A 27,551-nucleotide genomic window follows, 5' to 3' on the forward strand; every position below is an offset into this window, starting at 1 on the left:
CTTGCTTTAGATTTGTGGATGGCTGGCTTCATTTCACTGTTCAGTTATCAGCTCACATTTCACTTTTCTTGGAGAGTCTTCCCCAGACCATTCAAGCAAAAGTACCCCATCATTCTCTATCAAATTGCTCCTATTCTGAATCATCTTTATTATTTGATTTCTCCCATAATATGGAAGCTCCATGACAGCAGGAATCTAGTCTGCTTTGTTCACTGGTTTATTCTTAGTGCCTAGGACAAGACCCAGCATTTAGTAGGCACCTGACAAATATGAATGAAGGCATATGTTCCCAAGGCATCCTTTGCCTCCCTCTGTTTTAGCACATATCACACTACACTGTAATTAAGTCCTGCACAGCTGTAGTACTCAATAAATGTGACAGAATAAAATACAGAATCAATGAATGTCAAAGAAAATCAAGAGAAACAGAAAAATAGTTATGTAATATTTTCAAAACATTAAAAATACATTAATAATAAAAGATCTATTAATAAAAACCTTTCAATATTTAATTTGTATGACCTACAATATATAGCAAAAATTATATAAAGCAAAGTTGACTGACCTTGAAGAATAGGGAGAAACATAAACTTTAGTTGATAATCTTAACGCTCAATTTTTAAAAATATGACAAGTAAACAGACATATTTTTCTTAAATTCTAATGTTGAGAAATATGCCATAAATCAGGAAGAAATAATTTCTTCCATTCTCAAGTACTAGCCATGCTCCCCCCTACCCTGCTGCCCTGTCACAGGGTCTATGATATAATATTACTTCTGCCTATTTAGGATATCCCTTCTGTCTCTTCATTAGTTAATGCCTACTCATCCAACAGGTCTAAGATGAGCCTCACTTCCTTACAGATTTTTTATATAAGTTAAATATCTACCCTAATTATGAACCTTTGAGGTACAATGTACTTCTCCTTCATAGGCTTGTCACAGCTGTCTGTTCACATTCATTTGTGAGAGAAGTTGATACAATGGTGGACTAAATGCTTTATAAAGACAGGGCCCATGTTTATTTTCATTCCTCACTGAATCCCCAGTACCTACTACAAGGTCTGACATGATAATATCTGTACAAAGAATAAATGAATGAGAAGGAGTGGTCTTATTTTTAAGGTCCCTTCTAATCCCAAGATTCTGAGCCACTATGAATTAACTCAGTGGAAATTTCTAGTACAATCGAACTGTATATTATGGCATTGAACCTGATGCTTATTTAGAGCTAAAAGATGACTGCTTCTCCATTCCTGTTTGCTCTCAATAGCAACTATTTCTTTAGCACAAATGGAATTTGGTTATTCAATTGGAAGAAATGGGTGGCAGTCACCAGCCTACACACACACACACACACACACACACACACACACACACACAAATATGGCCATGTAATAAATCTCTTATTATTTAAGTGATTTTAAAATATGATTAATAAACATGAAATGATTAAGAAGTATGGTTAATATATCCTCTGAAAACAAAGTTCCTTTTAATAAGGTGGTTCATGTGTGGAGAATTTGGAAAACACTTGGCACTCTGGGGGAGGAACTGCTGTGACTGTGTATGTCAAGGAGGCCACCGTTTGGGACTTCTGTGGCATGGGTTCACAGAAACATATGAAAAGGAAAGTATTTACTCAGGATCCTTTGTTTGGTACCGCCACATTTCAATACATACATTACAACTGTTTTAACTGGGACAGCAAACAGGTATGGTTATTTTATTAAAAGTCATCTATAAAAATGTATTTCTCAGGAAAGGAACTAGTTAATTTGAAGCACATTGTATTTACATTAAAGATAATGCTATTTTGCCCATCACTACTTCAGTTTCTTTTCTTCTTAGATGCCATTAAGTCATGTAAAAATAATTATTATAATGTTAATGAGAATATTCTAATGTCTAATGAGATTATTTTATTTATCTGAGAATATTTTAAACTGAGAATTATGTCTTAAGTTCCTAAAATTAAAAAAAACCCAAGTATCCATTTAAATTTAAGAATACAGTAATAAGAAATTGGATTTGCTTCTTGTCGAAGTTATAAAATTCATCATAAAAACATAATTTCTTAGTCATATTCTACATTTTCCACATAATATTTTGTTTCATGAATATGTTGGTGTTTTCACATAGTCTGTGTTATAAAGCACCTAATCACTCAAAATACTATTGTGTTTCTGACCTAAGTTTGTAATTTCCAAAACTGACACAGCATAAGAAAACCCTGAAGAATATTTAAAGTCCAAAATATTGACTCTCAAGTTCTTAAGAGAACAAAAGGGGGAAAATATAAAGTTTATTAATTAAAACAGTAGCCATTCTACTCTACTTGGTTCCCCCACCAGAAGCCTCTCTTTTGACAAGTGGAGAAGAGGGTGACAGTCCCGACAGAAAAATGACCCACCCACCATCTCAACTGCTTAGTGATACAGTCTTGACTCCCACCAACCTCTGAGGACAATCCTTCCCCATTTCATTCTTCTCTTGTCACACTATCCATTGGGAGAGGCCTACTCAAACGCTCATATTTATCGAACAAAAAGATCAGGTTAATTAAGTAAATGTACTTTGTACTGCCCTAAAGGCAAAAGTGTGTTCCTAAAAGCAACACAGGCCACACATAGAGCTATTTGTGAACTGTATGGGTAGAAAAAAATCCAGAGACTGCACCCATTACCTGAGTAGGACTCTGAAGACTTAAATCTAAACCACAGGTAAACTCTGTATGATGTTCTACTGTTTCAAGAAGAGGATCAGGCTTTGAAAAGTTCCAGAATCTGTGAATATAAACAGAAGGAAATAATTTAAGTGCCAAAACTACCAAAAAGTGTATCTAAGAAAAAACAAACATTTACCATAGCAGAGTTTTGATCAAAACAGTTTCAACCAATTCATAAATACAGAGCCCCACTACTGATCTACTTTAAAAAATCTAATAAAGAAAAAATGTACTCCATTCTATTACATAAAGAACTGAAATTATTAATCAACCTACCCTTGTAAAAGATTATTATATTTCCATTAGTATACCTTGAAGGATAGAAGCTTAACAAATTTTAGTGAAAACATTTTTTTTTATATTGCACAAGGACATTTAAGATGAGAGACACTAGGCTTTTGTAGCAATTTCTAAAAGCATTCATGACTGTAAAATAAGGATATTGGATTACATGAACGCTAACATTTTATGATTTTAAATGCTACTTCATTTCTCAACAACTGACATGAAAAGATCTTAGGTTTAATTTACATTTCAACAGCAATTCAGATTCTTTAAGAAGAATCTGTTCTCTGTAATTCTGAAACTGTTTCTTTTTGAGGTACAGCCTTTCTTATAAATTCCATATCAATGTAATTTCTAGAGTCAAGAAAAACTGAAATGTGTTCTCCTGGGCCAATATTAAGTATCCTATTTATCCTCTATAGACGGGGGGTGGTAATATTTACCATAATATGTCTCTGATTTCCACTGTACAGAGGAACTTGGCCCTATTTTCAATACACAAAATAGTACTTTATTTCTAAAGCTTTATTTGCTCATCATCTTTCTTATTTGACTCTAAACACTCCATAAAAATGTCACATTCAGAATCATAGAGTCATACTCCAATGCAGCCTCCCTAATGATCTGTAACCTGGAACACACTGAAGGTTTAGCGGATCTCTTTGAAAGAGAGTAAATACACAGAACCAACAGCCATAGTTTGTTTTACCTGGTCGTATTATTTCCCTAATAAATACAGGGTTGGTCTTATTAAGTTTGAAAAGGATTGTTGCTATGGATAAACCACTGTGTGGGTACCAGAGAGACAATGAATAAATAGCTCATTTATCAGATTACTGAAATCTACAAAATATTGAAGGAGAGTGATTTTACTTTTGAAAATTTCCTGTTCAAATAAATGAGGGAACAAGCTGCAGTCCTTCTCAGAAATCATGATAGCGGCTGCCACTGTCTTTGCATATTTGTTCCTTTGGGTCAAGAGATAGATACTGTACTGAAACCTAATTTTCTAGATTTTGATAATGTTTATATAAGCAAGAGTAAATAAGTCATCATGTAATTTGGTTTCTAAAACATGGTTATTCACTGATTTGCATTATTTGATACAGTAATCAAATGATTTTGTATATGCCCACTATGTTCCAAAAAATATTCAAAATGGTTTTAAAAATATGTATTTAATATGGCAAAAAAAATGAGTTAGAGGAAGAGGACAGGGAAGTGAATTTGAACTGGCAAGGAGATTGATAAACAAAAATGAAAAGCATCCTCAACATCTCTTAAGGAAACACAGAGACGTTGTTTCACAGGCTGCTACTCACGAGTCAATGGCCTTATCCCAAAGGACAGGTTAGTAGAATCATTCTAAGGGAAGGTCATCTTAATCTAGAGTATTTAGCTTTCTGACTTCATTTGGGATTTAGGTTTCATTTCAATAGAATGGATGGGCATTTGTCTTTAGACAAAGCATGAAAATTAGTTTCCAAATTTCAGTAGAACTTTTTAAGGATAAAAAAAAAAAGCAAAAGGATTCATTTGTACCCTCCTGACAAATTACTGGGATGCAGCTTTTGTTACTATTTTTGTTGTTTGAACCAGCTGACGCAAAGGCTGCCCCGAGGGCAAGACAGGTGGGCCTTAAGAAAATGAGGATGTCCAATAAGGATGCATGTGTGAAACCATCCAACTTCAGCTTGAAAGTATGAAAAAGGGAAGTCCCATATACAGAAGGGCTGGACCTCTATTCAAAAACTGAAGCTGGGGACACAGGGCTGGCTCACTCAGTAGAGGGAGTGACTCTTGATCTTTGTTTGGGTCATGAGTTTGAGCCCCATGTTGGGTGCAGGGATTACTTAAATAAATAAAACTAAAAAAAAAAAAAAAAGTCCAGCTGAATTTGCTCTAATACATAGCTTGATGGGCAGTCATGGCATCACACAGTTCCACACCACAAAGTCACACTCATCATAACTTTAACCTGGGAAAAACTATCTGGTATCTACCTGCAATCTGCAAAAAATTCATCAAACGAGATGCATGCTAAAACTCTAAGGATACAATTTGGTGAAGGGAGTGTTAGTCCAGCAAAAGTCATAAAAGTGCTATCAGTTTATTACATCCAGTTCGCAGCTCGGATAGAAATTATGTAATACACAAAGTGTACAAAAATTATGGTACAAAACTTATGAGAGGTTCATTTCCAGTTGAATGGCTACCTACATGTCTAGATCAACATTCTCACTGAAAAAAAAAATGCTAGGTAACACCTAAAAACAAACATCACCACAAAAACTAAGAGCATCAGTAAAGAACACTCCAGTAAAAACTAGACTGAACCCAGAGCAGCACATCAACAAGTGAGCCAGCTTTTGCCTTGAGAGGGTCTGCTGAACAGGGACGACCTGGGCTTGGACTTTCTTAACCTCGAGGGGATCAGGAGCCAGAACAATCAGGAAGATTAATATTAATATTTATAATTTAAAAATAATTTTCAGTAAGCTAAAATATCAATACTATCAAGTTAAATACAGTAAATGGCACAAGCTAAATAAGTTGAGAAAATCAAAAGCTAAGCAATGTGTTTACACACAATAATAATTCATTTTTCCGTTGCTAATGGTTTTTTGAATTACAAAAGAAATATACGATTCATTTCCTCATTCCCACCCTCCAACATTGTTAATGCGTTGACGTGGCCACTTCCAGGACTGTTCTAGGTTTCTCCATTCCAGTTCCACCAAGAAGGGGCGAGCAGTAAGAGGGAGGTGAGCGTTTCTCCACATTTTCTCACATTTGCAACTCAGGGGGCTTGCAAGGTGTCTCCTTGCGATCTTTTCTGGATTCAGAGGTCCAGTACATTTCCATAGATCTGAGGGCCCTCATGTGCCTATCGCATAAGCAAAATAGGCTCCTTTTATTTGGAGACGTCGGGCTACATATATCACTACTTGGTCAAATAAGGCATATTATCGTTAAGTGTAATGTTTGTTTTGGTCCAGCACATATACTACTTGGTGCCTTTTTGTCTCTTTGCTGATGAAATCACTGACTATTTAAGCTCTCTCTTGGGAAGTAAATCTACTGGACAGGCCTCCAATGATTAAAAATATTACAGAACTGTAGGAACATTTTTCATTTAAATTGGAAATGGAGAGAGAGAAAAATTCATCACAGTACAATGTCTTGGTTGAGTTCCTTTTTGCCTTTTGATTCCACAATTCTTTAACAAAGCCAGTATGTAGCACTGTGTTAAATAAAATATCTAAACTCTTTCAAAAATTAAATTGAAATTATTTTTTACTTTACTCAAATGGAATCTGAAATCCCTATACTAACACTTATGAAATTTTGCCAACATATGAGTTCAGTGGAAGGTTGATAATACTTTTCAAAATTCTTCTTTTTCCTTCCCTGTTCTCAACTTACGAGTTAGTCCATAATACTTTGTGAGTCTTTCCTACCTACAAATAAAGAGATGAGTAAAGCTTTAGGCTACTTTTCCATGCCTTACATGTACATTAATTTTAGTCAAGCTGAATTTTAATTAATTTTAGTTACATTAATTTTAGTGGTGTTTTTAAAATTCTAAGCAAATGGAACAAATATAATTCCCTGTTTGCACTGCTTGGGTCTCATGATCTCTAGGGTGATGAGCAAAATATTTTTGTCACAGAAGCTTCTTTTCTCATCACTGAATTACTCATCCATTCAACAATTTATGAGTCCTCGTGTGTGCCAGGTACTGTGCTGGGCACCAAAAGCAAGAGAGATATGACCTCACTCCAGCAGCTCTGAGTTTGATGGGACAGACAGACATTTTTTAAAGGACCACCGAGGTATAAATGTAACTGCAACTGACAAGTGCCCCAAAAGGCAATGCCGGACGGTGGACAAATGACATCCTCAAGAACTGACACTGAGCTGAAATCTGAAGGTTGAGGAGTTAGGCAGGTAGAAAGCAAGGGGCAAAAAGGTGTGTGACACAGAGGGCCCATGAGGCTGGGACAAGGAAAGGGCAAGGGTGTCACACAGGGTAAGCAGAGTCGGATCACAAAGGTCTTTTAGCCCACGTGAAGAATTTGGGATTTTCTCTGAAGTATAAAAAACAAAACAAAACAAAACAAAACACTGAAGGAGATTTATCTACTGGGCTTTACATTCTTTAAAAACATTTTCTTAGTAAACTTTTAAATTTTATAATAGTTTTAAATTTGCAGAAAAATTGTGAACAAAGTAGAGAGTTCCCATATATGGGTCCAAAAGGAGAAAATAGTGGCTTGAATTTAAGGTGGCAAGAGTGATGATGAAGGGTTAATGGACTGCAGATGCATTCAGGCAGAAGAATTCATAGGACAGAAAAAACAATAATGACTGATGGGACAGAAAAAATAATGATTCCTATGTTTCTGGCTTCTATCATTGTACTGATAATAGCAATGCATTTGTTTATTTATAGATCTATTTTCCTCTCAAAGGCACTAAACCTCTTCGAATTCAGGGACAGTGTCCTATTCTTCTTTGTATTTCTTGCACATAAAAAGTGTCTGACACACAGACACCCAAAGAACATTTCTTGAACTAAAGAATAAAAAATAAATTAAATGAGCATATTAAGGACAAGATAAACAAATGACAATGGCCAACCTCAAAAATGAGGTAACTTTTTAATCACCTATAGATGTGGTCCCCAAATGATGGACCAGAGACTTGTTCCTCCTCTTTGCTGAGGAATTTTTTCTGAAAATTCCAGTTGAGGAGATCTGTATGGAATCCAAAAATCTCTTCCCAGGAAATGGTGATACTCAACCAACTAGGTTTGGGAATCACCACCTAAAACAGCACTTCCCCAGATACAGATTTGAAAAATTCCCATCAGAAACAACAGTGAGGGGTGCCTCACTGGCTCACTCAGTTGAGCATCAGACTCCTGATTTTGGCTTAGGTCGTGATCTCATGGTTCGTGAGATCAAGCCCTGTGTTGGGTTCTGCACTGACAGCATGGAGCCTACTTGGGATTCTCTCTCCGTGCCATCCCCACTCACGCTGTCCCCCATCTCTCAAAATAAATAAATAAAAATTAAAAAAAAAAAAGAAACAGCACTGATATCAGGCAGAAGGTGAGGCAAGGGAAAAACCAACAGGGCAGTGGTTCTCAACCTCCACTAAATGAAATCAACTGAGAAACTTTAAAAAACTACTCGTGTGAATGCTATCTCTAGAAACTCTAATTTAATTGGGTATGTCAAGGGCATTGGGAGGTTCAAACATTCTCCAGATGATTGTAATACACAGCCAAGGTTGAGAACCTCTGTTGGAGTGGGGAGAGCAGATATTACCCATTAATTGAGAATCACTGATCTAGACCCACAGTTCTCAAACTTAACCTTTGCATCAGAATCACCTGGAGTGCTTGTGAAAAACAGATTTAGAAGGTATGGAGTGAGGCTCAAGAATTTGCTTTAGAAATTAAGCAAACCATTGTGACGCAGCTAATAAACGGCAGTCCCAATGTACAGATTCTACTGGCACTACGCCCAGTATTTTTTCTACTGAAACATACTGCCATTCACTTTTTCTCTGGGCTGTGCCAAGGAATCTGGAATGTAGGTGGACAGGATCTGGGGCTCTTCAGGTAATTCTGATTAATGCCCTGAAAGTTCAAATGGACCTAGACCAAGTCAGGCTTTCCCCATACTCCTCAAACTACACAGAAAATTCCATTAGCCAAAGCCCATGCCAAGACTCCATTAGCCTGCCAGCTTACTTTCAAAACCAATACCCTAAGAAAATTACAAGCTATAATAAATCTGAACTCCTATGGCAAAGAGTTCAGAAATTTTCCTTTGTCCTAATATTTTTTATATGGACCTACTGCATCTCTCATCTACTTTGCTGTCCCTTCCTGACTTTTGTATCACTCAACCCATCAGATCTTTTTGTAACCTCACAGATTCCCATCTTTTTGAAGTGAACCTGAGTAGAACACATGGAATCATGGGCTTATTATTTTATTGTCTGTATTGCTGTTGAAGGGGATTAAAACACTGAAATCGTACACTAGCAAAACAATCTTGTAAAGAGTTAAACCTTCATTCATTAACTAAAGAATATTTACTGAGTGCTAATGCTCATTTGTTTGCATGACTAGATTGGAGAGTTGTTTATTTTTTGAACTTGTAATAACATAAAATTTAAAACTGAAAAATACTGTCTGCTAAATGAAAAATATGATTAATTTTGAAGAATTATTGAACAATTTTCAAAGGTGACTTTTAATTTTTTTAATGTTTATTTTTGAGAGAGAGAGAGAGAGAGAGCAAGCAGGAGAGGGGCAGAGAGACAGGGAGACACAGAATCAGAAGCAGACTCCAGGCTCTGAGCCATCAGCACAGAGCCCTACGGAGGGCTCAAACCCACCAGCCCTGAGATCATGACCTGAGCTGCAGTTGGACGCTTAACTGACTGAGCCATCCAGGCACCCCTTAGAGGTGACTTCTAGAACAACTCATTCACAAATATCCAGAAACCATATTTACAAACTTTCAAGGTTAATTACAAAATTCTAGAATTGAGATTTTCTATCAAAATAAGTTCATTATATTTCAATTAAATCTTTCATTAGATCAGTATTTTAGAGGGACTTATACCACTTGATCACAAAAAAACCTTTGAGTCCAGGAGCTATATATAACACAAAGCCTAGTGTATTCTGACAAATTAAAGAAAACCATTAGCTGATGGAAAGCTTGCTCTGAAAGTATTCATGGTTGCAATCTGCAGGAATACAGGATGGTTTTCTGAAAAATGGCGCATCTCAACAAGAGGAGAAAAAAGAAAAAAAAACAAAACTCTTATAGGCTTTGTTTACTGCTTACTGGTACAAACTGAAGAGCCATGCAATAATTTTGCAATAAAGTTTCAAACAAGTATCTGTCTAAAGGAGGTGGGAAGAACCCTATATAGCATGAAATATTATCAGTATCCCGGGGGTGAGATTAGTCTATGTTAAACTGAACTGTAACTGGCACCAAAACGTGGCTACCTAGGTTAACTACCTACGAAAATGTGGCAAAAGGTTATTTCACAGAAGCACAGACCCTAGTGTGACTGGATGAGGCTGCAGGAGAACTGTGTACCTAAATGCTGAAGAGCCAAACTGACAGCAGCTGCTTGCCTGGGCTTCCGTCATTCACTAGCTATGAAACTGTTATCACTACGAAATTGTTAATATCCTCATCTCTGCAGCTAAGCATTTATGAGTAAGACCACTCAGGCTGTCAGGTTGCGGGATGTCTCCACAGCTTACAAGGATCTCCTTTACTGAACAACTCCTTTGTCAGCAGAGGACGGATACAGGGGATAAATGTGGGAAAGAGAAAAACACACGGAGCAGACCAAATAATTCCGTTCGTTTTCTGGTGACTGGACATGAAAGCTTGAGGAAAAAAACTCAGTGCGGAAAGAGGAGAAATGAGAAGCAGGCACCTGAGCAAAGCAGTTTCAGTACCTTCCTTTGCCCCTTGCTGCACTCTTGCCCTGGCGCTCCGAGGGACCCCAGATCCCGGGAAACATCTCACCTTTTCTATATAAGCTAGCTCCAGATAGTCTCTGTTTGACACATGCATACACGCATAACTTGCCCTAATAGTGCAGAAACATAAGGGATGCTGCTGAATTATAAGAGACAATTAGATTAGTAATTATTGGTGTTTATTCTCTGTATGGTTCATTCCATTAGGTCAAATCTCTAAGATTCAATTTTAGAATATTTAGTGTTGCTGCAATCCAGACTGGGGATTCAGCACAGATCTCAAGGGTGAATTATTTATCCTTGAGTTTTTAGGAGACAGAATAAACTACTACTTACTGATGAGTAGCACCCAGTTGATCTAAATAAACAGGCTCACTATGTGCACAGATAACTCAGAGCGGGGAACACTGAGGCTTTCTGCCCAATTACCTTTTTCTTAAAAACTGTAATCGCACGGATTAGAGTCCACTAATTCTACAAGGCTTATGACAGAGAACAGCAGCTTCCTGAACAGTCTCTCAACCCTTCACCTCAGAGGCACCCACTTTACATTCTTTTAGCTGTTTCTTCTGATACTCTGTACTTACTTGCTCTATATTTCCAAATAACATGCTCACAGAATTCATTGATTATTTTCATTTTCACATATTATCCTTTGACCTCCTGCTACGGAAGATGAGACAACACATTATCTGCATTAGAAAATGTAAACATACACAACAAAAGCCACTCAGTTGCCTATTGAAAATGCACAACAGAAGTTTTTAAAAATTATAATGCAAATGAACTGGCAAACTCCACAAATTTTCTGTTGGAACTAATCAACACAATTTAAAGTTCAAAGCAGTGACTTATAGTGTATAAAGCTAAGGCTTAACATTCCTCACTCCTTTTAGATCTAAGTGTCTCTTCATGTGCTTGCATTAGGTTATGAATTAGACACGGATTTGGGTTGATTCTTCATGAAACATTTTAGTACTAAATAATTCTGAAAATGTTCTGCAGTTATAAATCAAGATATTTAAAATCAAAAAGTCTTATATATGTTTCTTTCTAATTAATGTATATTATTTCATTTTACAGAAAATTACTTTCATTTTTCACCTGGCATTTAACTTGTAAAATTATGCTTCATTTCATCAAAAGATCTTTCCAGTATAAACAATAATCAACACAAGACTTTTCTAATTTAAACAAGTCAAATGGAAAAACCCTTTGGGACATATAAAAACATCAATCTATCAACAAACTTGGGAGTTACTGCTTCACACATACAAACACCTTAACCGTTAGTTATATGAAGCTCAAAGAGAGTTATTAATTTGATCATTATTTATTAAAGAGATTATCAAATTGCATATTATAATTGAATGTAGGAGGAAAAATAAAATATATCAATTTATAAATTTAAGTGATAATCAGGATACCAATACAATGGCCCTGAATTTGTTAAGTAGCAAAATTTTGTGATCTAGTCAGTGCTGACTTAAATGTAATAGAACTGCAAGATTTATCCTGCAAAAATATCACTTTCTTATCCCAACAGAACTTTCCACCTTAAATTCAGTTTTATTAATGACTACCTCAAATATAATTAAAGGGAAAGCCATATCAAAATGCAATTGTTGTAGGCTTTTACATCCAGAGTAAGCAAAGAGTAATTTAGCTTTTCATGCAACATAAATTCACTTACATCTAAAAGTTTAGTATATACATGTCCCAGGTACTAGGGACAAAATAACAAAACAGACAATCTTACCTACCCTGTAAACAAGCAATATGCTTTATTAACACAAAATACATTCAGTACCAAAATATCCTTAGAAGAATCAAGCAAATACATGAATGCAAATATTCTCATTCTTGAAAAGTAAACCAGAGAGAACTACGTTAAGATGCTTTCCTAACATCAGTGGTGAAGTTTAGTGAACCTTTGCCACGAAGCAAAACCTGTGATAGAGTTACAAAGACCCATCTAAGATATCTGACAGGCACAGAATATTAAACAACTCTTTGATCACATTAAGGATTCAATCACCATTCCTCAGATGTAAATAGTCTCATATCATTAGCCACATAATTTCTTGTGATTTCATAAACAAATGTAGAGGAATTAAGAACTCTCTTAAAGGATGAGGTAAGGGCACCTGGGTGGCTCAGTTAAGATCAAGCATCTGACTTTGGCTCAGGTCATGATCTCGCTGTTTGTGGGTTCTGTGCTGACAGCTTGGAGCCTGGAGCCTGCTTCAGATCTTGTGTCTCCCTCTCTCTCTGCCCCTCCCCCGCTCACATCCTGTCTCTCTCTCTCTCTCTCTCTCTCTCTCTCTCTCTCTCTCTCTCTCTCTCTCTCAAAAATAAACATTAAAAAAAATTAAAGATGAGGTAAAATGATCATTTGAAACTGCATACGAGCTCCCACTCAGCCACGTTTCTTACCTATTTACTTTGACTGACCTTTTTTTGTGGGTAAGGGGGACTAGGTAAAGTTGAAATGAAAGGTTTGCAAGGCAGAGTACATATTCAGCTATACTATCTGTTGACTTTGGCTGACCTTTTTTTATGGGGAAGGGGAAGAAAGAGAAGTGTCTGCCTGTGGAAATCTCTGTGCTAATAAACATAAGGATCAAAAAAGCCCATCAACCACACCAAAGTTAAGACACTTACTATATAAAGGCAAGTCCCATGAGAGTAAATGCGACAAAGATAAAAGGCATTTCTGCATCTGCTGCTTTGTTAAGATTCTAAGTTTACTACAATATGATTAAAGACCATTTTCCTGCTCATGCAACATAATAAAGCTATTTATCTTATTTCACAATTAAACAGTATCACTAAATATCACATTTATAGAAGGTATTAGTAAGAAACATTTTCAGTGTCTTATTTTACATGAGCAAATACAGCTTATTTTTCTCAAATGTTTTTATTTTAAAAATTACCAACCCACAAAAAAATTACAAAGAACATAGTGAACACTCATATATTCTTTGTCTAGACTCACCAATTATTAAAATTTTACACTTTTCTATCTTTCTCTATACATACACATATAAAAGAATACTTTTGCTGAACGTTTTAAAAATAAATTGAAGAAATCAGAACTTTAGTGTCTTTTTGTGATTCTGCTTGTTTTTTAACAATTTTTTTTTTATTTATTTAGAGAGAGAGAGCAGTGGAGGGGCAGAGAGAGAAGGAGAGAGAGAATGCCAAGCAGGCTGTGCATTTTCAGCTCAGTGTCCGATACGGGGCTCAATCCCAAGAAAAAGATCATGACATGAACTGAAATCAAGAACTGACGCTCAACCGAGTGAGCCACCCAGGCGCTCCTGTTTTTAACAATTGTGATCAGAAATATAACAGCATATATTTACAGTGAGTGATACAGTACTAAGTACAAAGTTTGAGGCTTATAAATATGTGAATGAAAAAGAGAAGAAACTAAAATTTATTGAGTGCTTGATATGGGCTTGGGACTATGGGAACAGGCTTGCATACACTGATATTTAAATCTCATAATAATGTGTTTTATGACCGAGGAAACAATGGGAGGTCAAGTGTCTTTATAAGAGATTAAATATAAGAATACCTAGTAATGGCAAATCCAGGATTTTAAACCAGATCTATTTTTCTATTACAACATGCTGCTTCCCTAAGCAATAATTTTTAAACAAATATATAATAATTTAGAGAAAAATACAGGCTGAATTGAAGCAGAACTGGTCAGGTGGTCATGGATTTGAATACAATGGTCCACACGTGCTCAACTTTGTGTTTGTGCCCAGCGTGCACTGATCTGGCTCATGCTGCACCTTCACACAGTGTGCTTCCCCCATCCCATCTCCACAATGTGACGAGAACTGCCGTTCACAGAGCTCCTCCAAGGTTTAAGCACCATAATTATCTTATTAAAGTAAGGTGAGGTAAGGCATGAATGATGAATACCTTAACTCTCCCTACAGTACTTACATTTTAAAATAGGAAACTTATTATAACAATTCTCAAGGTATCTGCTATTTCTTTAAGCACTTGTTATGTGCCAAGAGTGTTTATAGTTTCATTTAACATTCTGAAATTCTGCAAAGCAGGTATCATTTCGTGTTTTTCACACCTACTAAATGGAGGAAATGGCCTATCACCAAGTCTAATGGACTCAAAAGAACCTATGTTTACCCCACCACATAAAGGATTTTGAACCCATAGAGCTTTCCCATACGTCTCCAGAGAGCAAAGAATGGGGAGACGTAGTGCTGGTTCTAGATCATTTCCTACTCCCACTTAGTACTTCTTTCTGAAAATTTGGAATTTTATTAACTTATAATCTATGAGTAGATAATTTAGAAAAAGTTAGCAATTCTGTTGTATCTTGAACTTAAACGTTCTTTCTGAATGAAATAGTTACGAAGTCTTGGTCCTAGACTGTCTAATCTCTCCCAATAAAAACTTAAAATTATATAAGTTTAACTATGTTGTATGTCCAGGAATAGATCCTATTTGTAACTTGGGACTTAAATATATTTCAATAACATAGTAATATAGTTCACACAAGGACATCTGATATGTACTTACCCTAGTAACACTGCACGTGTTTAGGAATCTGACTTTTGAGAGGAACAAGAACCCAAAATAAAGAAAAAAAAAAAAAAAAAGACAGAAAAGTGAGTGTATGTGAAAAATGGCTATTTTTAAGTTATGTGAATTATATTAAGCGAGACTAAAAATAGTACATATAAAAGCAGAATAACATGCCATCTGCAAGTGAAGAAGCAGAGAGAAACATATAAAAAGTAAAAGAAACTATGAAGTAAAACTTTCTGGGGCCACGGTTTCTCAGGACAGTTCTACATTACACAGGCAGTTCAATAACTTATACACGGTCAGCCTTGGTCAGAGAAGGTTAGACTTCTGTTGAGAAAGATTCAAGATTGTAAACATACCTAAGTTATACTCCAATTAAAGAAGTGAAAAAAATTTAAGGTAAGGATACCTGAAATCCCACCTATCAGTAATCTTCTTTAAATTCTGGTTAGATCTTTCCAAACACTTTTCAACAAAAATGTGTACACATATGTGTATGCTCGGTTGTATATACAGTTACATGTGTATCTGTATACACATATTTCATAATTCTGAAAGGTTTTTAAATCCATGCTTGTTTTATGTGTCTACCACTGTCAAGACGCAATTATGTCGAATACTTCAATTCTGAAACAGCTATAGGTATTAGAAACAATACTGTATTTTGGCAATTCAGTCCCTAAGGAGATAATGTTTATGTAACAGGGGAAAATTATGTTATTTGGAAATACATAAAGGCCTGGACTTACAAGATGTGCTCAGGTATTGAGGAATACAAAAAGTACCAGATCTGGAAATAAAAGATCTTGGTTCAAGTTTGGCTCCATTACTTGCCAGCCGTGTGATAATGGCCCACCCCCCCTCCCCCCGCCTCCCTGGAACAACTGCCTTCTGGATATGGGAGTACACACCCACGGTAGCGATGTACGGATTAAAGTAAATACTGTATGTGAACATACTTTGTAAACTAGACATAGCTAATCAAAAATAAGAAGTTAAATATAAGAACAGATATTGATGTGGCAGAAGTGGAGGCCTAAGACTCTTCTCCTCTTGGACCTATCCTGCTCAGCATTCCTACTGTCTGAAATCCATTCAGTAGGGCGCTACTGACCCGGGACCCCCAGCACTGCCACAAAACCAAATATGCCCCTACTAAGAATTACTGCGGGTTTAATTTAAAGTGTCAACGTAACTAGGAAAACACACACATTAAGCCTCAGGTCCTTTCACCTCCATACAAATAAGTGGGTAAAAGTGTTCTTCCAAGGGGGTAAAAGTCATGGACAGGACAGGAGGTAAAGAATGCTTAAGTAAAGTTTATCTGGTATATACCTTTCCAGACACTTTTCAATGAAAATGCACATATACATACATATTACAATCATAAAAGCTTTGTAAAATCAATAATCATTAAGATCGCAATCAGCTAGGTCTAGATCAGCCCCAGTGGAGTGCTGGAGCCAGCTCGTTCTGGGCCGTGAGAGCAGGATGTGCACACCTCCTCGACCTACGTTTACAGACGTCACATCACTCTGGCAGCTTGATATTGGCCACGGTGGGAAGGCTTACACCACTAAACTTATATTTCCAACACCACAAATCAGGTTGCCCCCACCTACCTAGAGAGCCAGCTGTTAAACATTTATCAGGAAACCGCTGGTCAGCCCTTACTGTGTTTTATGTTGAATTAACAAACTGTTAATAAATTTAAATTGTACCATTATCAGGCCTTATAAAGAAGAAAAGGACTGCTAAAAATGCTAGTGTCTAACACGTTGACAAAAAAGGTTCACACTGTCACCAAGAAACTGAACTCCAAGGAGGCAGAGGACAACAAATGGCCAGGTTTGAGGCTGCCTGCTTCTGTTGCCATGAAATACAAATTATTTTCTCACCCCTGGAGACTAGAGCTGAAATGGGCCTCAACCCCAAAGGGATGGTCTTCTGTCGTCATCCATTCTGGTAGTAGTAATACTGACCATAGTAGCAAACACTTACATAGCACTTACTGTGTGCCAGCATATGTGTATATTACTCATCTAATCCTCATAACAAGCCTATATGGTAGGTACGATTATCCTCTCCATTTTAAGGAAGAGGACTTTGAGCTATGCCATTTTAAAATAGTCTCCTCAAGTTTATACAGAAAGTAAAATGCAGCTGGGCTCCATAGTCCGTGGTCCTGACTCCTATGTTATCAGGGAATGTGCCAGCCCACAATTAGTCCATGCAACTTGGACTTTCCACTATCCCAAATCTGTATCTGTGACTACATAGCTCCTGGCTACTCCCACTAACCCCAACGCAAATGACATGCTTAGGACTCCCTTTAGTGTGTTTCTACTTCTCTGCAGGCCTTTACTTTTATCGTTTCCTCAGCAAGATATTCTGAACCTTCTATTACAAGGGCTGTCAGATAACAGACCTTCTATAAAAATGCCTAAATCATAGAACAGAGTACAGCTGTACCATTTTGTAACCAAAAAGGAGCTTAACAGTTGAGTTGGAAACATTAACATTGTTGGTATAGGCAGAGTGAGTTTCACATCATACATGCTTGGATGAGCACAGTTTGAAAACACTGGAATTAAAACTCACTTCATATTTTTCTTGCCAAAAATTCTGTAAGTCTAAAAGAAACACTGTTATTTGGTATCTTGCTACCAAAGACCATCGACAACAAAATGTTTGGAAGGTTAGAGTATTTATAAAAGTATCATGAAACTGAAGAGTATTCGTCTAAGGCTAATTTGATCATTTTAGCTTTTATCAATTTATGAAAGTTCTCTCTTTAAATATCCGAGAAGATCTGCTACCCCTGGAAGAGACAAAATGTTGCCTTTCCTAATGAAAAAATGTAATTACAGCAGCTTTTACTTTTGCTTGGCTGTCATACATAGCAGATCTTTTGATTTCTGACTGGGATTACACAACAATCTACTTAGCATGAAACCAAAAACAAGCACTCCGAATTCAAATCACGCTCATGCATGATTGCAGGGCAAACATGGCTCAGCAGAAAAAGAAGTAACCTAATGGACAGCACATCAGAGGAAGATAATATGCTAAAATCTACGGTGATAACATTCACAGAAGAATGGGAATAATTCACTACAAAATATTATAGGTTTAGTACTATTATCTTGAGTGAAGTTTAGAAAGAACCAACATGTACTGTTACAGAGCATATTGCCCATCAGCTAACCGGAATTCTGGTATTTTCATAAAGGCTGGAGTTTTTATTTAATCTAAACACACTAAATAATTTCATACGCTATGTTGCATACTACTTTTTAGATTTTTATTATTTACTCAGTGAAACATAATGAGCTACTATATAGGTAAACTACTTAAACCTCTTTCTATTAGATATGATAGTATATCTACATAAAACAAAAATATGGAACTTGAATTTTATGTTACTAAAATATCCATCACGTCGTCAGTTTGGATATAATGTCTACAATATAAATTATTTTATTTATTTATTTTTAAAATATTTATTTATTTTTGAGAGAGAGAGAGAGCAAACAAGGTAGGGCCAGGGAGAGAGAAGAAGACAGAGAATCAAAGCAGAGTTCAGGCTCCAAGCTGTTCACGCAGTGCTGACGTGGGGCTCAAACTCCTACACCGTGAGATCATGACCTGGATGTCAGACACTTAACCGACTGAGCCACCCAGGTGCCCCAATAGGAACTATTTTAAAATGAATTTTTAAGGCCTTAAAAAACTAAATAAAATACAAAAATGAGCAAATAGATGAAATCTTATATTTGAAGAGTTGATGTTACAAAAGCTAGCCACGCCCAACCTAGAGGCAATAACTGTATAATTATCAGTGCTAAAAATTAAACAAGTTACGGGTGGTCTTTTGTCTTAAATCTTTTTTTATTAAAATGAATGTTCTGGCACTAAAAATATCATCAATCCAATGAGATTTAAAATTCTTCAGAGGATAAATTTAACTCATATCACATGGGGTAAGAAAATCTACCAAAAACATATCTTTTCTGACCTTTCCAATGAGTGGTCATCACACACAAATAATGCGAGACATTATTATAGTTAAAGCCGCATTCTCAGCATGTTTTGAGAATTACAAGATATAGTACCTATATTCAAAACTGAAATTTTAAAAAAATGATTTTTTCTTCTTCTGTTTATTCACCTTCTCATAATAAAGTCTTTGACAGTCCTATATTGAAATACACAACTATTAACCTCCAGTTACATTTAGTCTGAAGGTAGAACAGTAATTTAGTAGCCACAATGTATGTTAAAATTAAAATTCTCTTTCTGGAAAAAAGAGGATGTTGCTTCTACATACTGCCTTTGATGGAAGTTGGTTTAAGTTTTTAATCCACTTCATATTGAGAAAATGATTACCATTTTTACAGAGGAAAAATAAAAAGAATACCAGGCTTCAGGCTTGACTAGGGATAATGGTCCCAAAGACCTTAAAATGGCCCTGGTGAATGGAAGCTTAGGGGACACTAAAAGCTTGGCTGGGAAGGCAAGAGAAATATAAGAGAAGAGTTAAAGGAAAATACAGGATAAAGGAACAAGGTACAGGCTAAGGAGGAAGTCAATGGGGAATTGAAGATTAATGATGTAGGAGGGAGAAGGGGTGATTTCAAGGAGTAAAGTTCTGAAAAAAACAAGAGCATATGGGATTAAGAGCACTCATGTCCAGTGGTAGCAGAGGAATGGATTAGTACAGATTTAGATAATCTGCAGGCTTGCGGTAGAAACTGAGATAATTTGTGCTTGAGCCCTATAGTTTTTTGTTGTGTTTTTTTTTTTTGAAAAAAGAGAAAAACAAGGTATTTTACTGAATAGGGTTGGTGAGGTGTCTTGAGACACGAAGCAAAGGCTGGAAACAGTTTAAAATTAGCACAGTATTTTTAAGCATGTCTTGTTCTGTAAATTCTTATAATCATCTTGTGAGGATAGACAATATTAATTCCATTTTACATATAAAGAAACCTGGACTCTAAGTTATATAGGAAAACTACCTATTAAATGTCGTTTCCACCTATACGTTAAGGATCTCATATTATTTAATTATAATTTCACTTTTTCCAAATGCTTACAGATATAGCTGTGACACTTTTGATCTTATAGCACTTCACAGAATCATGACCTAAGTCATTCCTCTCCCCAGAAGCACTAAACATCTATCTTCCAATCTCTGTCTTGCTCAGGATTCAGGAAAGAAGCAAAGCCTAATTCTTAGAAATGGAGAGAAAAGTAAGGCCGTGAGCCTCACATTGTGATCATTTTTGAGCGTGTTTAGTTGCCTATAAGATTTTAGAGTAATACATTCATATTCAAAATCCCAGTCTTAACAAATATTCCTGCGACAAATCTACATCTACAAAAGTCAGGCATTTCCCAACTGAGTTTTCAAGGATACTTAAGTATATGGATAAAACAGGGAATGGCCAGTAGGGTTAAGATCATGATGACAATTCTGAAAAGAAAGTACAGGTAGTCACTAGGTTTCTCCCTTTAAACAGGACAGAAATGGATTTAATATGTCCCTTCATAGGATTCCCAAATCAGAAAGACCCAATTAAAACTGTTAGGGATGCAAAAAACTCCAATTAGTGAGATTCTGTTTCACAGAGACATGGCTTTGCAATTCTGAAACTGCTTTCTGAGCATTCTAGGGTTTGCAAATAAGTCCACATATTGTGGATAATGGGAATTAGGAGTTACAAATTTGGAAAAGGAGAAAAAATAGAATAAACACTGTGTAGTGTAGAATTGGAACTGGGACGTATGGCTGGAGACACACATACACACACATATATATTCATACATAGATGCATATGTGCACACACACATATACACACTCATACATACATTCACAAACATACATATACTCATACGGATTCTTTCAACTATAACAATCTCAGTCTTAAGATTCATATAATTAACCCTGAAGAAATGGAATTTCACTATTTTTAAAATCTAAATTTAAAAGAAATTGGCTACACAACCTACTGTGTAGAAAGGTGTCATTACAGGAATAACTATCAGGACAAAAGGCTTTTAAATGGAGCAGCAAGGCTATCTTTAAATAGCAAAGAATTTATGTATGTGGCAGTTATAAAAACAGAAAAAATACAGTATTAATCCCAGTGGCAAATATTCAAATGTGCCCAGCTCAGATCATTTTACTAGTACGATAAACACATTATCTTTCATAAAAGTTGAAAAGATACAAATGCTACTTAGCATTTCACAATGTAACTTATAAAAACCACCGTACCTTACAGTAAAATCATAGGAGCAAGAGGCCAGAACGGAAGCATGAAACGGTGAAAACTACAAAAACAAACAAAACTTACGGTGAAAACTACAAAAACAAAACAAAACTTTCTCAAGTTAGCTGTCATTATAACTTGCTGCTTCATAAGGTTATTCCCACAAGCATTACAATAAATTAAAGTTTAGTCAAGACTGTCACTTAAAATTCTGCTTTCCCAAACCTTCCATGCCTTAATTCAAGGCAAAATTCTTCTAGTCTTTTAAGTATCATCTGCAGGAAAAACATTTACTTTTATATTCTCCAAAGAAAAATCATTCTTTAAGCTTTTTAGCACTTATTTAGAATAAAATATTCCCAAAGGGTGGCTATTCTGGAAAAATTAAACACATTTCATAATGCCTATCCAAAAATAACTCCTACAAATATAAGGGATTTAAGTATGTCATAGTACAAATATATAATTATATAATTTACCAATGTTACAAATACATATTATGATTGCTATTGGCACAAGTATCAAATAATCATTTAAATGTTAAATAAAAACATCTTTAAAAGAATTTTTATGTTATTCATACATCACAGCTAATGAAAAGGATAACAAGTACAAAAACTGCAAATTTAAAGAGGAATATCTTTTAGACAAATAATCAACATACTTTAACAGGCTTCCCACTGTAATTATATTTCTTCAGTTTTTTTCTCTCCAGTATTTTAATGGTTATATATATAAATAAAACTACTTTCAAATATACTTTATAGTTTACAAAATACTTTCAGAATACGGAGTTTCATTCTCAAAAGCTTTGTGAAGTAAATACTGAAAGTATTTCCCAACTACCAAAACCTGTGTACCATTAAAACAACATGGCGCTGCATCTCATATGTTGGGTTGCTGCCAATAAAAATTAAAATATTAATTTAACTAAAATTTAGAATTTTTAAAATAGGAATAACCCAATTATTTAAAAGATCAATAAAGTACTTCTTTACCCATAATGTAATAAAACAAAAAATGAAATTGGGAGATGTCACTTAATAAGATGTTTTCCGCAGTGACTTAGCAAAACCTACCAATAAAAGCTGGGAAACTAACATAAGCCACCTTATAACCAGGCAAATTTCTTGGGAGTAGCAGAAAAAAATTATCTTTATCTCATCCTCTGCTGTTTGCAGAGTGGAAAATTTTCTATACCCCAAATGTTTGTGAATATCCATACGTATTACCCTGTTAAGAGAAAGGAATTAGCCACCTCTCTATAAACTTCAACAAAAATACCAAAAAGTAAATTACCTAGTTAAAAACACATGAAAAGGAATAGTAGAATGGAAATGACAGAATAAAAATACATTTGGAATTAAACTTAAGCACTGATTGGCTACATTGTCCCAATTTATTCAGTAATTATTCAAGTATTTTAACTAATTTTAGCTTTCATTTTTTATCATCATTAATTGGCTAACAAAAATATGCACAAAAAGAATCAATATTCCCAACCTCTAAACACCTTTTATATACGCTTCATTGATAATGTTTCTGTTTATGCTCTATCCATAGAAAGATGAACACTTACTTTTACTCTCCTAATAGCGTACGTGTGACCCAGAAGTTCGAATACTGGTTGCCGTATGTTCCGCAGGTCCCAGCCCCTCAAACTACAATCAACTGCCCCCGTCACCAGCAAATTCTGCAAAATGATTCACAAAAAGGTGAGCAGTGCACACGTCAGAACAAGGTGTAGTCTCAAAAGCACTGTGGAGTCTCCATTCTACCTTTAGTAGTATCAATAAGGACACAAGGGGTTAAAAATCATGCCTGACAAATGAGCCCACCTTTCTCTTCAGTGTATTCTGAGGCTTCACCAGGTGTTAAAGGGCAAGAGGCCTGCTAACTTAGGAATATGGGGGAAGGGCAAAGGGTACAAATTAGGTTATGTTTTTCTAAATCTAATTCAATCATTGTGCCCCACTCTCATGAGCCATGTCTTAACATAATATCTAATCATAACTGAGACCTTGGGTAAAAAGTGGTGATTCTTCTGTCTAGTCAGGTTTTACCAATCCTTCCATCTAGAGTCCTCGGTGAACTCACAGTTCCTGGGTGAATTGGGCCACATGCTGGCTCCAAAGTCAGCCCCATCCCATGTCAACCAAAGCAGCAATTCATTGTCTGAATGTGCTGGGTTCCAGTGTAAGCTCATTTGAGGAAAAAATTTCAATGATTTACAGCAAAAAAAAAAAAAAAAAAAAAATTAACAACTCTCAACTGTGTATCAGCACCTTTTTTTAGAATTCCCCAAAGTATAACATATAGTCCACAATTCATTTTCCTATATGGAAAACTCATTTATGATGACAGAAATTTGAACTGCAGTTATCAGCACTGAAATTTTTATTTAGATCAAGTATTATTATTGAACGTGTACTCTATTTACTTTTAATCTATTTTATTTCTTTTTAAAGAACTCTGCCAATACAATGCCTCTTAACTTTAATAAATTTAAAACTGAGAAAAAACAGGCGCATGTTTTCTCCATCTGTCACAGTCAACAGACCACTTTAGGACATAAACAGTGTATCAATTCATGTTTAATCCACTTCTGTTCTGAATTCGTATGCTCATGTGGTTAACAGAAGCTTTGCAAAAAGGCACAAACGGACACTGTTATTGAAGCATCAAGTTTGGTCAGGCTTATATGGGAAGATGAAACAAAATTTAAAAACTGATGGACTTCCAAACTAAAAATCAAGTTAAAAACAGTTCAGCAGCCTAACCAGCAAAGCGAACAAGAAATAATAGCAGATGATACAAATTGGTGGGGTTAAGAGCAATAAAGGAAAACAAATTACATAAATTGTAAAGCAGTTTCCCAAACATGCAAGTAAGGCTGCACTGCTGAACTTTGAGAATTTCTATTTCTTATCGTGCCTGTTTTTTGTGCACTTAAATCCAATTAATGCTAATGTGGGTCGCTCACAGTCATCAATTACAAATGAAGAGGGACTGCCTTTAACCTAATGGTCCATAAACACCATCAAAGTCCACACAAACAAGGATAAAACAGAATCTAAAGCATTTCAACATTAGGAAGGGCTCAGCAGCTCAGGACAGATCCAGACAGGGTACCTCATTGTATTTACACCAGTCACAACTCAAAATTTCTGCCTGATGTGCTGGAACCACAATTCTGACTCCTGTTGACTTCACATCCCAGATTCTCAGCGTCTGATCACCTGATGAAAGATAAAGACTTGATCACTCTCCATCACACCACTTGGATGCACAGTGACATTGTACTCATGATGATAAATTGAGGAAAAATACACTGTTTTACTGTTAGGATACTGCTGTCTTCCTCTCTCTCTCTCTCTCTCTCTCTCTCTCTCTCTCACACACACACACACACACACACACACACACACACACACGGTTTTTAACTATTATAATGCATAGGAACTACTAAAAGTGATGAACTACAAAAAGTAATGCGCCATGACAATGTTTTTAGATCTACTCAAAGCAGGAAATCTGAATTTCACACTGACACAAACACAGTGGCAACTAAGAGTGCATTTCTCTCTAGGATAGGAAAAGGCCCTGAAAATCCTCAGCTTCCAGTAAATAACCCTGTAGCACCCTATACCAGCACAATCTATAAAAACAAAATGCTAACAGTTTTACTGTTAAATGTGGGCAGTCTACCAAAATAGAGAAATTTTAAACTTAGCTTTTATGTTTACTACATTTTAATGGGCCAGGCGGAGGTATATTTTTCTCCTTGGAAAAAAACAAGTTGAAAGAATTTAAGGATTATATTTTGTATTTTTACAAAAATGGTCTACATTGCTTAGTTCCACAAAGTTACCCCTGATTAAATGTTTTATATACTGTTTGCCTTCAATTTTTATAAACTATTAGGAAACAACAAAATGACCAGATGAACAAAACTCAGGATCTATATATCTATATCAACGGTAAATTATAAACAATAACTGATGCAAAGAGAAAGCTGGTAAGGCCTGATGAAAGAACACAGTCTATGGTGTGATGGCAGTCAGGCCTTGAATTCCATTAGAAGTTGTGCGACCCGGAACAAGCTATATAGTATCTCAGACCGATTCTTCATTTCCAAAAAAGAAACAGAATGCCTACATGTAGGGCTGTACAAGAATTTAGTGTAATAAAGTGTCTGTAAAGCACTTAGCATGATCTCTAGCACATAGTAGATATTTTAATATATGGTATACAATAATGCTAAAATTTTAAATTGTCTTTTACTTATATATGTTTTCCTACATTCCCAATTCGAAATCATATGTCATGTATCTAAATATAGCAATTTTAGGCAATGGGTTTTTTTTCTGATTTCTTTGGAAGTTGTTTAAGAAATGTAAGAATTGCATTGTTGGTGGTAATGAAAGGTGGAGATTAACAATGGGGGCTCTGGAGTTCTAGGGCTTAATTCTAATCCAGCTCAGTCATTTGCTCCCTGCTGATGTTTAAAAAAAAAAAATTCAATGTTTATTTATTTTTGAGAGTGACAAAGCACAAGCAGGGGAGGGACAGAGAGAGAGACACAGTATCCGAAACAGGCTCCAGGCTCTGAGCTGTCAGCAGAGTTGAACTCCTGAACCTCAAGGTCATGACCTGAGCGGAAGTCATCAGACACTTAACCCACTGAACCACCCAGGCGCCCCTCCCTGCTGACGTTTAATCAAATTACTTAACTTCCCTGATTCTCATTTTCCTTACCTGTGATAAAATATTTACTTTATAAAGTTTAAATGAGATAATGTTTTTAAAAATAAAATCAGAAAATATACCCATGATTAGAAGTCATTCCCACCCCTATTTATAATAACATGAATAACAGCGAATATTTATTGAGTGTTTACTATACACCAGGTGGTGGTCTAAACATTTTATATGCCTTAACTTTTTAAAAACATAACAAGTGAGATAGAAATTTTGATAATATAAAAAGTAATTTTTGTAGTAATTTACAAATGGGGAAACTGAAGCTCATGGAAGTGAAATAATGCCCTCAAGAGAGCAAGCAATGGAACCAGGACTGGACCAAGAGCCTAGGCGGGCAGGCTCCCCAGCCTGTGTGCACCACTCCCACCCTGCACTGCTTCCTAATGCTACTGGAGGGGAACTGCCATATGGCCAATATTGGCTGAATCTTGAGGAATTATTCTTTTAACTTCTATGCTTTTCCAATAAATTGGAGAAAAAACATTTAATCACACACACACACACACACACACACACACACACACACACACACACCATTCTACCATATTTGCCCCACGGTTATTTTAGAAATAAAGTAGTAACACAAATAAAGGTTGAAACCTCTATTGTAGTTTCAATCCCATTCCTCATCGTCCTTGCTCAGAGGTCATCACGATCATGAATTTGGCATCCCTTCAGTCTGTTTTTGTAATACTTCGACTATATTTTTATGGATCCACATATATGTATCATTGTTTTGTGTGTGGGATTTGCAGTTTTTTATTTAAAAACACCATCTTCAGGGGCGCCTGGGTGGCTCAGTTGGTTGGGTGTCCGACTCTTGATTTCAGCTCAGGTCATGATCTCATGGTCATAAGATTGAGCCCCGCGTCAGGCTCTGCACTGGGTGTTGAGCCTGCTTGAGATTCTCTTTCTGTCTCTCCTCCTCCCTCTCCCTTCCCCCCTACCCCCCCCCCATGTGTTCATGCATGCTCTTTCTCTCAAAAAATTTTTTTCAAATAAATAAAAATAAAATACCATCTTCATACTCTTTTCAAATTTGAGTATAGTTGCCATATTAGTTTCAGGTGTACAACATAGTGATTCAATATCTCTATATGGTATGCTGTGCTCACCACAGTATAGCTACCAACCTGTCACCACACAATGCCACTATAATACCATTGACTGTATTCCCCGTGCTGTACCTTTTATTTCCATGACTCATTCATTCCGTAACGGGAAGACTGCATGTCCCACTCCCCTTCACCCATTTTGCCCATCGCCCATCCCTCTTCCCATCCTCTTACTTTTCTTTTTTTTTTAATGTTTACTTATTTTTGAGAGAGACAGAGACAGAATGTGAGTGGGTTAGGGGCAGAGAGAGCAGGAGACACAGAATCTCAAGCAGGC

General features: G+C 36.0%; 1 protein-coding gene across 1 annotated transcript in view; it reads right to left on the minus strand.

Moving 5' to 3' along the window:
• PEX7 (peroxisomal biogenesis factor 7) overlaps positions 1-27,551 on the minus strand; it is a 77,460-nt gene that overhangs the window by 22,494 nt on the left and 27,415 nt on the right. The window contains exons 6-9 of the mRNA XM_019420485.2: positions 24,528-24,634; positions 22,975-23,088; positions 21,401-21,456; positions 2,688-2,787 (exon numbers count right to left, since the gene is read on the minus strand). Coding sequence (XP_019276030.2) covers positions 2,688-2,787; positions 21,401-21,456; positions 22,975-23,088; positions 24,528-24,634 — 377 coding nt within the window. The remainder of the gene's footprint in view (positions 1-2,687; positions 2,788-21,400; positions 21,457-22,974; positions 23,089-24,527; positions 24,635-27,551) is intronic.

This window comes from Panthera pardus, unplaced genomic scaffold (genome assembly GCF_024362965.1).
Source record: "Panthera pardus isolate Hobbes unplaced genomic scaffold, ASM2436296v1 HiC_scaffold_17, whole genome shotgun sequence".
Lineage (NCBI taxonomy): Eukaryota > Metazoa > Chordata > Mammalia > Carnivora > Felidae > Panthera > Panthera pardus.